Source organism: Colias croceus, chromosome 21, assembly GCF_905220415.1.
Source record: "Colias croceus chromosome 21, ilColCroc2.1".
Taxonomy (NCBI): Eukaryota; Metazoa; Arthropoda; class Insecta; order Lepidoptera; family Pieridae; genus Colias; species Colias croceus.
The window spans coordinates 8,061,973-8,076,564 of NC_059557.1; the positions used below are offsets into that span (position 1 = coordinate 8,061,973).

The 14,592-nt window shown below is 32.5% G+C and overlaps 1 protein-coding gene across 1 annotated transcript; it reads left to right on the forward strand.

The window, feature by feature from the left end:
- Positions 1-1,323: 1,323 nt before the first annotated feature.
- Positions 1,324-3,980, forward strand: LOC123701433. Its single transcript, XM_045648909.1, has 3 exons — positions 1,324-1,476; positions 3,104-3,229; positions 3,881-3,980. Exons 1-3 carry the CDS (start codon positions 1,375-1,377, stop codon positions 3,971-3,973), a joined length of 321 nt encoding a protein of 106 aa, XP_045504865.1. The 5' UTR covers positions 1,324-1,374; the 3' UTR covers positions 3,974-3,980.
- The last annotated feature ends 10,612 nt before the right edge of the window (positions 3,981-14,592 follow it).

A 14,592-nucleotide genomic window follows, 5' to 3' on the forward strand; every position in this document is an offset into this window, starting at 1 on the left:
ACAGGGTTTAAATTTAAGCGCGTTCTCTTTAAACTGGTTTTGTCGTATTTCACATAGACAACTATTAAAAGTGACAGATCCCTGGTTTAAAGTTAGACTGTGTTTAAATTGTTTTGTGTTAAGACCATATGCGTTTGTTTTACGGTGCATTTACATCAAACGAGCGAATGTTCATGCTAACACCACCATGTCAAAATTATTCTGGTGGAAACCTATGTTGAGCGATCCATCGTGCGTTCGATAAGATTCTATGCAATGTTCTAATACTGAACAACACTGTATACAAGTTTTCGTTTACATTAAAAGACCACGCAATAATGCTCTAGCTCTATGTTCGTTTGATGTAAATGCACCGTCAAACGTGTAAATTTAAATTACGTCTCAAAATTAAGTCAACAATTTTAACTTTATTTCAGGGCATTAAATTAAGATAACATATTACTTATGGTGAATTTGTAACAAATGAGCTTTCATTGCGAAGTCCCGTCTATACTCGCCTCGTAGAAAAACTGGAGACTGCAAAAAAATAAATACAATTTTACTATATTTTACTAGATTACCAAGACCTAACTAGATTAAATATATGATTGACTACCTACTAACTCTTTGTGAAGATTGATTAGGGTAACATATGTTACATAATACATCTACAAACTGTTACTTATATCTAATGTTTGTCTTTCTAGAATCTAGATAAATTAATTTCTCTTATTACTAGTAGATAAGTAATCCTATAATTAATCACAATTCATAATAATAACAAAATAGCACACAAATATAAAATTATAATCCATACTAATATTATAAACGCGAAAGTAACTCTTTCTGTCTGTCTGTTACTCAATCACGCCTAAACTACTGAACCAATTTGCATGAAATTTGGTATGGAGATATTTTGATACCCGAGAAAGGACATAGGCTACCTTTTATTGCGAAATATGTAACACGGGCGAAGCCCGGGCGGACCACTAGTTAGGTATAAATTGACTCTATTTATTTATTTTACACTTTATCCACACATAAGAAATACAAATACAGAAAGAACATAAGTTAGATAAAACATGCACAAACGGCAGCCTTATCGCTAAGTAGCGATCTCTGCCAGGCTACCGTGTGTAATGCGTAAGGAGAGATTTTGACTTTACTTAGATTTGACTAAATAATATTTCTCATTAGGTACTGTTCCTATCCTGTTCTTATTATAAAATTATCATAATATCTATACAATTAATAAAGAAACAATATTATCTGCTCTCATTATACAGGTTAAAAGAAAATATTAAAAAGAGATTAATCACATTAATTCCTCTTTCCACAGACAGTCCTCTAAAAGCGGTCGTCCACAAGGCGTTGCGAGCTACAGCACGACAATGTATGGAAAAAATCAACGCTACCGAAGATGATTTGGAATATCTTCGGAAAGAACCGCCGTTTCCAGAAAAATCCGCTTGTATACTGAGCTGCTTGATGGAGAAAGTATGAATTTATTAATTTCAATTTTATGCTAAGTTTTCAACCTACTGCAAAAAATGAGGAAGTTCTGTATTTCTGTTTTGGGTTTGTTAACTCAATATACTTCGACTGACTATAATATGTATAGAACCGATCATTCGAAAGGTTGTTAATTTTTTTGTTGTTAATTATTCGTAATATGTATTTCAATCTGATCGAATATTCTACCTTATATAATATACCAAAAAGTTCCAAAATTTCAATGTATTTTAGAATATTTTCAGGACCATTTTCAATATCACGTTTTTCTTGCAATTTATTATCATCCGTTAAAATACTAGTTTTATTAGGGTGATATTAGTTCCTACAAGAACAGCGTTGTTTTCACTGACAATATTAATAGACAATTATTATGAAATAGTTTCTTTATCGGAGCATATTATATTCATATAGAAGTCAAGATAATTGGTTCCATAGACGCTTTGTCATACATTTTCCTCGACGAAAAAAACACGAGAAAAACAAATTAATATGATATAAGCGATAATAGCGTGTGTTTTCCTGTTTGGATTATTATTTTATTGTTTTCGTAGTGTTTTCATTGATATTACTGATGTGACGACTGACGAAAAGGTTTCAGTATGTCGACATTGATCATACCTTGTTATATTATTGTATAAGAGAAATAACAAGTTTGTTTCAATGTCATGAAATACATACCATTTGTACGTTGTCGTTTCGTGGTTCTCATTGCTACTCAGCAATCTCTTCCAGGCAACCTGACTCTATAAGGATTTAAAACACATAAATTGATGAGTGGATGAAAATATTATTAACGTACTGACTGATATGTCTCTACGTTTTTATAATATACTAGCTTCCGCCCACGACTTTGCACGTGCATCCCCGTTCCCGCAAGAATTTCGGGAAATCCTTTCTTAGCGGATGCCTACGTCCTAACATCCACCTGCATGCCAAATTTCATCCCGATACGTCCAGACTTCCAGAGGTTTGGGCTGTGCGTTGATAGATCACTATATCAGTCACCTTTGAGTTTTATATAATAAATAGATTTTTAAGGACTTTTTTTTAATGTGAGAGAATGAAATTTAAGTAAATAAACGAATTCAAAAAAATACAGAAATAAAAAAGGGAAATTATACTGTGATGACTGCGCCAGCGTGTAATTTAAAACTGAAAAGAAATCTAGATTCCTTAAGAAGCTTTTACTTTTTGCCACGTTGACTCTGCAAAAATGTGGAAACGAGGTTTCACACTGTTTCCTTTAAAATCGGCGAAGTTTTAGCTGACTTCAAAGGTCATGCAATTTAAACTGACGAAACTAGAATTATACTTCTTGGTCTAGAATAATATTTAAGTTATTAATTATAAAAGTATAGTCGTTAATGATAAATATTCATCAATCAATAGCAACAATTTATATGGATACATAGACGAACTCAAAATCGGCAATAAGAGGAATGTAAAATTTGATACATCTCTCCTCTCTCCGATTACCACAAGACGGCTCGTTTTTTTTATATCTATTCTTATATTGTTCTTAGTGAAAAATCGCTTTAGAAGATCAACAAAAACTAATTCCAATGCAAATTACATATACTTACCTACAATATACAATATACTGTTTCAGATCGGCGTGGCAAAGAACAACAAATTTTCCAAAAACGGCTTCATGGTGGCCATCTCGCCGCTGGTCCTCGGGAACACCAAGAAGGTCGAACACATGCGTGATGTTTCGGAGAAATGTGATAGTGAGGTAAAACCTAATAAATATCACTTATAATAATATAATGTACTATCGCAAAAGTGTAAGGTGGAAGAACGCGTGCAGCTTTGTCATTCAACGGTATCTGGCTTAAATTTAGTTTGTTTGTGGGGTATCATGATAGAGTGTCTCAGTTGTCAGACAAAAACTACTGAAATAATAAAAAAGACGTGTGGCACTCGGGGACTGCCGCGGTAAAGCTAGCATGCTATGCCTTCAAGCCACACCTCCGCCCGTCGGAGTGGCAGCGTGAGGTTTTTTCGTTACGGAATTTCTCGATTCGGTCCCCGCGCTCAAGGCCCGCGATAGAAGCTATGCAATAGCTTAATAAATTAGATTTTTCTCTCGGGATAGCAAGAAGATAGATAGGTATTGCGTATTGAAATAACTATAATTTATTTTATCGCGTTATAGACATTGATCACTCAGTTCACAAACAAACAGTACCATTATTCCTTTCATCCTACTTGTACTGTGAATAAACAGTTAAATCCTTTAAACATTATCACAGTTTATCTTATAAATAAACCAGTTCCAATAAGAGCAGGTATAAATCCAAATATACTTCCGAAGGTACCATGAAATATAACCCTGCTCCCGGTGCTCGACCATTTAATATTAAAGTATGATTAAAATTCACAGATAAATCATCACGAGGTTTCCAATTGTCAGCTGGGGAATGAAATAATATCGTGCATTTACAAGTACGCGCCCGAATTGCACTTCAAGAACTGAATATTGGTGAATAAAGTCTACAAATTATGCTTTTTCATTGCGTTTTAATTGATATCCTTTTAATAAACTGCGTTTATCGATGCAATTTTTGAAGTGAAACATCACTAGGCGCATCTGTAAAATTTCAAGGTAACGTCATGGCAATACCGTCACGTCATGGAGTAAGGCGACGATTATAGTATTTTAAAATCTTTCCAAATAAGTTTCACTTTTGACACGTGTGTTTGGTAGACACATTTTTTATGCACAGGTTTGTCAGAAAATTGGTAAAGGAAAATTTACGTAATAATTTTAAATTCAAGATATAGTAGGAGAAAAACATAAGAAAAAGCCGCACGGCAAGAAAAATATCCCTTTTAAAAAGGAAACCTATGCAGTATGCAGTCTAAGCAGCTACTGTGAAGTTTTATTCCATTCGCAGTGCTATTTTTAGTGGCTTCTAATACCCTTCTTGTGGTTTTTGAGCATATACGTCTCACTGGTAATATTTTTTAAAATACTTTTACGTGGTATTGTATCGTTATTTAAAACAATGTCTTATCTTTTAACCCATTGAGCACCGAGCGGCCCAATCGGATCACGACACAATAGATTTTCTATTGTGTCTATGATTCCAGGGGCTGATTTAATAAGGACTTCACAATATCAGCCTATGACCGTAACAGGAAGGTGGCAGGCAAAAATAAGTATTTGTATTGAAAAGTATCAAAATATGCCTATTGCCTTCTAAATGGTTTCGACGTTTCGTCAGCGAGGAGGACCGTCACATAGCATGCACGGAGCGTCAACGATTGTCTATCAATGTCGAACGGCTTTGATACGTAATTGATACGTTCGTGCCGGCCATAGTACGTGTTGCTTTCCGATCCTGACACGTTCCTACGGGCATATGATACGTTGTGTCATAATAGAACTGTAATATTGTTGGGTAGAGTCCTTTAAGATTTTGAGTGTAGAAGATTAATTTTATTTGATCTATTTGGCATTGCGGTTGATTATTGACTCTAACTGTTGCGTCAAAGGCTTTTTATTAGCTTGACCACCCACATCCCTTCCCATCCCCTACCCATCCTCTCCTTTCCTATCCTCATTCCCTCCTATCCTCGCCCCTTCTCCCTTTCCAAATCCCTTTGAGGATAGCAACACATCCACTTCCCAGTGGAGTGGATGCTTATGGGCGGCGTGTATCGCTTAACACCAGGCGACGCGTCTGCTCGGTTGCTATCCTATAGCAAAAAAAAAAAAAAAAAAAAAAAAACCTTCTGTAGAAATGGTTTGAGTTGAAATTTGTTTTTCTTAGTTTTGCTGTGTCAGTGTGATCATGTTTATGTTCATAACTGATTTAACACTATGAGCCTTGAATTTGATATTTTGATTTTATGGGGTTCAAATGCTGTATAAATAATTTAATTTTTTAAGTAAAAAAAATATTGGCGCAAGACGTGGGTTCTAAGCTAGCCTCGTGATCGAATTTCTATTCATAAAAAAATTGTAAGTATGAGCTTTTTTATAGTACAAGGTCTGAGTAGCAATTTAAAATAGAGAAATAATGAAATCCTGTATCCCATTGTCCCATATTTGTCATTATTCTCCATCAGAATTAAACAAAACAAATGTCCAAATATTAATCATTTATTCATATCGAAGTGTATGTTTTTACTTCAAATAAATGTCCATCTCTCATAATTGCGGACGTTAATTTTCATTTCTTTTGTGTATCAAGGCATACATTAATTATTATTTATACAGTGTACCCTCATCAAAAGTGACTTACAGCTTTAGACATATGGCCAATTTACATATAACATGTACCTACGTGCCGTTTGAATTTTATTTACATTTAGACGCTTCATTTGTTATAGTTTATTTACATAATAAAACCTAAAGTATTGTATACTCAATTGTATAATATAAACCAAATTTAATAATGAAATAGCCTACTTGTAGAGGCTTATTCTTGTACACTTCATAATTTTGAGATAATAAATATAAATAAATATTATTATAGGACATTATTACACAAATCGACCTAGTCCCACAGTAAGCTCAATTAAGGCTTGTGTTGTGGGTACTAGGCGACGATAAATATAATATTTAATAAATACATATATACCTAGATAATAACACCCAGACCCAAGAACAAATAATTGAGTTCATCACACAAATATTTGCCCTGACCGGGGATCGAACCCGGGACCGTCGGCTCAGTAGGCAGTTACTTTACCACTGCGCCAACCGCGTCGTCAAATAGTTATATAAACGAGAGTAAACGAGAGGTGTTGATTGTTTGTGTAAATTTTAACGTATAACGTATTTTACAAGTAAAAAGTGTTCTTTTTATATCAACAAAATATCATTATACAAAACAATAACATACTTGTATGATTAAGAATTAAGATTATCCTCAAACAAAACCTGTAAGACTCATACCTACGGCTTAATAATATTAAAAAAAAAGTTTCTATTTTAGCCACAGGAGAGAGCCGCGGGAAAAAAACAAACATTGAACGAGAAGGAAAATGGGAATAATTTTTAATTTGGAACTAATTAAAATGTCATCTTAACTTTCACTAATTTTTGTAGGGAGTTCTCTGGAGAGTGATTCACAATGCTATAAATATCAAAATAATCATAACTTATTTGCAGAAGAACTTGAATTTAAAGTTAGCCTACTTCCTATGTGTTATGTGTATTGTGTATATATTACTTTTGAGCTACTGATTAGTCACTTTGGCAAAACTACACTCGAATAAACAACCAGTAGTAATTTGCAATTACAGCTGAAAATTAGTTTTCACGTGATCTGAGCTAGACAGTTGCAAGCGTTTTGTTTTCCCAGTGCTCTTAGCTGTGAACAAGCGTCTAGTTTTGTACTTTTTTCCCTTTTCAGGCATCCTGTCCGAGACATACGAGCGAACCTGAATGAAACTATCGTGGCAATCTAATTTAAGAGTGTAATTGTGAATTATAGAGTTGAGTAGAATGTAATATAATACTTATAATAGTGACAACATTATCATAAGCACGAGAATAATTTTGTGCATTATAATTTGATTTATGTTTTTTTTTTTTTTTGTTATTGGGAATAGGGAAGCGCTTGACCACAATCTCGCCTGATGTTAACCTGAGCTGTGGTCTAAGATGGAATGCGCTTCCCTCGAAGGTATCGTTGTTCAATTTACGCTTGTAGGTTCAACTTACATCATAATTTTACTGCCTTTTGTCGAAATAAACTTACAATTTTACATAAAACTAAATAACCTCTACCATTAGATCTAGTATAAAATGAATTTCGAAAAAACTCACTTACTTAAATAAACAGTGGAGGCTACACAACCATATAAATTGTGAAAGTTGAGTTGAGTTAATAAAGCCAAATCACAACAATTTCTACAAGTATTTTTTTGTTATTCCGCAAATTGTTGGAATGTATAAACTTATTTTCAATTTCATCAAGTATGTTTGTTTGTCTTTACTGAAGCGTTGAAACGGAGCAATTTTATATGATACTAGCTGCGCTCCGCGGTTTCACCCGCGTCGCTCCGCTCCTGTTGAATGAATGGGCTATCTAACACTGAAATAATTTTTCAAATCGGACCAGTAGTTCCAGAGATTAGCGCGATCAAACAAACACTTCAGCTTTATAATATTAGTATAGATTTTCGTCTACAGATAGAAGGGGTATAGAAATAGAATAGAGTACTTTTAACAGCGGTGAAATGCTAGTTACCATAAATATGTTTTATAGTAAACTAAGGAAAACATCAGTGCTTGAATTATATAACTAAAAATATTATGTGTACCTACGTAAGTGATAAAACTTGGTGTTTTGCGACGCGAAAGTACTTATCATCACTCACCTTTCGTGAATTTCGTGGAGAATACTTAGAATATACTGATTCAAGTAACATTCTGACCTAATATTCACTTACTCAAAATATCACAAGAAATGGCTGTAATAAAATCAATATTGAATCGACGTGATTAAAGATACCTTTAAAGATAAAGATACCTATGAAGCAAATATTTTTTTTAATATAACACTTACAGCAATAAATGTTTAATTATATACGATGTGTTATTTCGTTTGAGTGATTATTGTAAATACAATATGAGCATGTTGGGCACATTTTTAACCTCTCATATTATATTGCGTTTATCCATATCCATTGTCCATACTACCAATAATAAAATTTGAGTATCTGTTTGTAATATTACATTAACCGCTTTTTACAAAATGCATATGGTTATACCAACATAGTAATTTTTTAAATTTTTGTCTGTCTATCTGTCTGTTTGTTCCGGTTTATCTCTGGAACGGCTGAACCGATTTTGATGGGCCTTTCACTGACAGATCAAGTTACTTTCTTACTTACGAGTTACTTTGGCTATTTTTTACCTATTGATAATCCTACAGGAACATTAGTATAAAAATAAATAACACGTGATTGAAACCGCGGGACGCAGCAAGTTAATTTCTAATATAATAAAATTATTTATTCTTCACACAGTTTTTATCTTATTAGTTGTGATTGTGAACATGCTTGCTTGTGTGTTCTACACATTCTACAGACACGATTAACGATCACACGACACGACATCGTAACGACATTTTGTTCATACCGAAAGAGCGAAGCAATAAAGGTTTTACAAAGCAATTTTTCATTTGTTATTACATCTGGTAACCGTTTCTGCCAGTTATGGGCACGACATTCTTAGCAATAATAAGAGTTATTACTATAATATAAAAGTTTAGGAATGCGGTCGCACTTGTCACGATTAAAAATAGTGTTGCGCTGAAATACCGCACGGGTCAGGATATTTCTCTTGTTTTATTTCTAAATACTAGGACAATGACACTTCCTGTATTAAAATTTTCAGAACTTATATAGTTAATTATAAAAAAATGAAGTTACAAATGTCTCCTAGTGGGGTAAGGGTCAGATGCATTATTCATCAGTTTCACTGATCGATTTTCTTTAGGGACAAATAGGTGACCAGCCTTCTGTGTCCTGCCAGACCGAGACATTTTTTTTCTTCGTCTTTACCAGGAATCGAACCTAGGACCCCTCGGTGCTACGCTCACGCGTCAACCACTGTAAACTGGAGGCGGTAAAATAAAATGTACTATACTGTATACTGTATAGTATAAAAAAATATGCTGTAACCCGGAATAAATACGTAGTTACCTACCGAGTTATAATATACTAACAATGATCGATCATATCATGAAATGAGCAAATCTACGATATGGCCACGACATTATGATTCCCATAAAAAATAAACATTTGATTTTGAGTTTTATTGTAAGTAGCATTGAGGGTAAATTTAACAAGACCTAATTGCACTGATAGCATCTTTCTAAATAATCTAATAGTGTTTAAAGGTTCGTGAAAAAGTTTTCTTTCAGACGGTTACGTGTATTTATTTAAGTGTGAAATTATGCTCTCAATAATTATTATAGGAAATCCCTATATTAGGTATTGCTAGAGTTAAAAATTTACACGAAGGGTTATTGATAAGGTACTTTATTCATAGAAAAGCATAAAGAATACACAAAGGTAAACCGAACTCTTTATAAACATCGTAAAAAAGATACGATTAACAAATGAACTATGAAATAAAATTTCAAATTAAATATTCCCAACTGTTTTTCGCAAGATCAACATTCCCTCAGTCTATTGTTACAATGTTTTTATAAAAAAAACACTCAGATATATTAATTATTCGTCTCATTGTCATTCAGTTCTGATAAAATGTTTTCGTATATTTCCCCAGTGTTATTTTTTAATTCGAAACCAGGTAACGTTGAGTGTCTTGTCATTGTGGAATAAGGATATAATTGTAACAATTGAGATGCAAATACAATGAATCTGGGGATAATTAATTCGATATTTTTCAATAAGAGATTGAAGTTTTTTGCTATATTTAGAGAAATAATTTTTATTTTATTTTCTTTATTTAAGGATCACAAAATGTCGTTACATGTGTACTTAGGCTAAATACAGTTTTTTTATATATAAGTTGGCGTATGCACTACCGGTAATATGTGACCACAGCTTACACACAAGCGTTAACATAAATTTATGAAATTAATACAAAGTGATAACAAATATTAAAACAGCTTAATCATGCATATAAATATACCTGCACCAAGTGACTGGAATTATGCTGTTTTAAGAATTTAATTAGGACAAAAAAAGTTTTATAATCTTGTTCTTCATTACAGGTCATTTATCAGAAAAAATATCAATGTCCACTAAATTTAACAACGAGTTATAATGTCTTAAAGTTCTTGTAATAGGTGAATTATATTTAGTATTTGTTTTACATGAGGGTAGAACAAATAATTTATAAGAGCTAGGACGCTTCTGTCTACAAGGCACAGATATATTTATATGGTTAAGAAGTTCTGGACAATCAACTTTACCATTTAATATTTTATGCAAAAATGCCATATCTAAAAGTTTGCGTCTGTTATCTAGGGAGCATAATTAAAAAAAATAGTTTAAAAAAATAATGACGTCTTTGTAGTAAATAGGGAAATGGCAACACAATTTGTTTTCATCTCACAATTTTGTTAGTTTACCTTACCACATACATATACTTATACAAAATTTCATACTTATTAATTTATCACCGCTAACTTAACTCTAGTAGATATGGGCAAAATAAAATATGATGTGGACTAACTTATCGCTTAAACTAAAATTAGATCGACAAAGTCTATCGTATCTAGTCAAATCTATGATTTAAAAAGTCAACCGAGAGCTTATGAAAAAAACGACGTTAACAATACGAGTTTAAAGTTAAACTTTTAGAATGTCTATTCTATACATATAATTAATCTGTAGAAGGGTCAATTCTGTACATTGAAAATATTGAAAAAATAAATAGCAGGGGGTGTTACTGGATCGATACCAAGCCCAAATATGTTATTAAAAAAAATTTTGTCTGTCTGTCTGTATGTTCAGGCATCACGTGAAAACTAACGGTTCGATTTCGATGAAACTTGGTATAATTATACCTTATTATCCTGGGCATAAAATAAGATACTTTTTATCCCGGAAAAATACGTAGAAAAAAAATAAATCTATATTTTCTTAATTTTTCCGCGCGGACGGAGTCGCGGGCGGAAGCTAGTCACATAATATAAAAGGAAAGCATAAAAATGTTAATTATATAATTAAAATTTAAAACACAAACAATACACAGATAATTAAAGGCACATTAACTAATCCACAATTCATGACAATATCTCTGCTGAGACCGTAAACCGCAACGCCTTAGACAAATCTAGATCACATTGAAATGTCTAGTCTAGGAGTTGCTGAAGAGAATATATACGTTAATGTGAAAGCTGATGAGTTTGTTTATTTGTTCGCGCTAATCTCAAGATCTACAGGAAATTCAAAAAAATATTTCAAAATTATCACACAATTAAAAAAAATAGTTCAAAGCGTATGCTTGTAGTCTTTACAAAGTATTTACTAAGAATAAAAAAATATTCCCATATTAATTAAAAATGGGACCGTATTTAAAAAAAAAAGTGGCGTTGAAAATTAGGGCCGCAGCCAAAAGATAGCGTAAAAATACTGAAACGCTCTCCGGAAAAATTGGTAGAAAACGAATTGATGAATTCAATCGAAGAAAATCTCGAATTTATTGATACCTACAAAAAACATAAAAATAAAAGATTAGTTAGCACAATGTCTAATAGTCAAGGAAAATCTGAATTTGGTATTTGATTTTAATAACCGATACATACTATATGTATTGTAAGTGTTTACAACAAACACAGGCAAAATTCACACGCTTTATTAAAATGTCATGAATTTCACACTCGTATTTCGATGTATTTTATACTAACCCTTAGTTACATAATACTTATATAAATCCTATAAAATTAAAAAAATGATAATTCTCGTACATCATATTAAATCGATGCACCATCTCCTAGTCTACACAAAGCACTATGATATGTGGAAAGCGCTCATTAAACGCTGTTTCAGAAAAGCCAAGCTTTGTCTTCTGGCGCTACGTTTCAAAATAATTGCTTCTTACTCTGTGGACTCACATCATAAGTTTTTAATTTCAGTTTATATTTTCTTAATTAAGTAAAGATATAGTCGTTTTTTATGTAAAATTTCTAGAAAAAAGTGTATGTTAAATTGAACAAAAGAAAAACTCCAATTTTAACACGTTCATACTTTACAGGTACTTACAGTCACGTATTGTACTTGATTTGCTTTTTATCAAAATTTGTACCAACAGAGATGTAAAATTGATATCTATTCTTCAAAAAAAAAACAGAGGATACGATACTCGTATACAATATACAATGAAGAGCATTTTATCCAGGATTAATTATAATTCGCACGCACCCATAACTTCAAAAATCGTGAACAAAATAAAATTTATGGTCCTTTGATTCTTTTTGTGTTTACAGACGTAAGTGTGAAATTCTATCACTTCAATAAAATACTGAAAAACTTCAAGCGACGTGATATAGGATGCTTGAGCTACAAATCAATCTAACTATTGGGAACAAACTATTTTCCTATTTATTTATTTATTTATTTATTTATTTATTTATTTATTTGGAGATCTTACAGAAACAATTAAACCCGTGTAATATATAAATTAATGACATACAATGGTAACATTAACAATTGTTTCCTCTACGTCTCACAGTGAACATAAATAGAAAAAGTAAAAGAAAAAAAAAAAAAACTCACTTGTACAATAATTGATAGGTATCTGTTGCAAGGGAGCCAAATACTTAAAACTAACACAGATTTCTGAAATATTAAACTAAGGGAAAGCATTAACTAAGCATGTACATTATCCAACGTTAGAAAAATTATACATATAATTGGCTAATTGTACATTTGAAACTATATCGGGAGCATGAAAACATATCTATTTCATTCAGTTTGTCATTGTGTAAGACACACATTCTGTGAAGTGGCGCGCGTTGTCCTGCGTTGGTTCTGGTATGTTGTAAATGGAAAAGACATTTCGAACGAGTTGGTCGCGAAGGCACACGAAAGGACAAGTCGGCTAGTAAGTTCGAAGAATCAATTTCACCCACGCAAATGCTTCTTAAAGTGACAGCATCAGTTACTGAACGTCTGTTGGTCAAGGACATCATGTTATATTTTTCTAAGAGTTGGTTGTATGAGCATTTGGGAGAGCATAAGCGATAGTTAAGTGTGCGCAGAAACTTCTTCTGTATCATTTCCAATTTATTTACATAGCAATTATAAAATGGATTCCATATAGGAGATACATAATCGAGGTGTGATCTAACTAATGATTGGTAGAGGCAAATAAATGTGTCCTTTCGTCTGAAATTCTTAGTAATTCGAGTGATGAAACCTAACATACGGTAAGCTTTCTTTAATATGTAGTCAATATGTACGTCCATTGTGAGTTTAGCATCAAGATAGACGCCTAAATCACGAATAGTAGAATCGGTATCAAGAATGTGTTCTCCTAGTTTAAATTTTGATGGAATAATATTTATATTTTTAGTAAAACGGACATGTTTGCATTTATTGTAAGATAGGTATAGCTTATTGTGTTTGCAGTATTCGCTAAACCTATCAAGGTCATCTTGTATAAGACGAATGTCATTTTTATTTGATATGGATGAATATATTTTTAAGTCGTCGGCATATAATAGAAATTTTGAGTGTTTAAAGCAACTGGAGATATCATTAATAAATATAGTGAAGAGCAAAGGGCCGAGAATAGATCCTTGCGGAATACCAGATGTTACAACTACTGGAGAAGATTTAAAACCGTTCATTACTACCACCTGGACACGATTTTGTAAATATGAAGAAAACCAGCGGAAAAGATTGCCTTTTATGCCATTGAAGGACAATTTTTTTAAGAGCAACATGTGATCCACCTTGTCAAATGCTTTTTTAAAATCAGTGTAGATGGTTTCTATTTGACACTTTTTATCCAGACCTTTAAAAATATAGTTGGTGAATTCAAGCAGATTTGACAAAGTGGACCTGCCTTTAACAAATCCATGTTGTTCTGCAATAATAAAATGTTTAAGGCTAGAGGATATTCGACCGTGAACCAATCTTTCAAATACTTTTGGAATTACTGATAGTATAGATATTGGACGATAATTTGCAATATCATTTTTGGATCCAGATTTAAAAATAGGGGTTATAAAAACTGTCTTCCACCTATTCGGAAAAGTTCCTGTTTTTAAACAATTATTAAATATTATTTGTAATGGCAAAGATATACTTCCACTTACATTTCTTAAAAATATGGGACTAATATTATCAGGTCCTGAGCCTTTATTAGGATCGATATCCTTTAATGCTTTGTATATTTCATTATTAGTTAAGTTTATATGATGCAAATTTAGTATACTTTTATTGTCTAAGAGTTCAATGGTATTGTAAGCTCCAGGGGTAATAGGTTCAAATACAGATTGAAAGTAATTGGAGAACATTTCGCAAATTACGCTGGGATCGCAAGATGAAGAGGTTGCTAATTTCATGATTTTAGGATAACCTGAGTTGGTATCTTTTAAGTCAGACGTGTATTTCCAGAAATATTTGATGTTCTCCTTAAGTGATGATTCC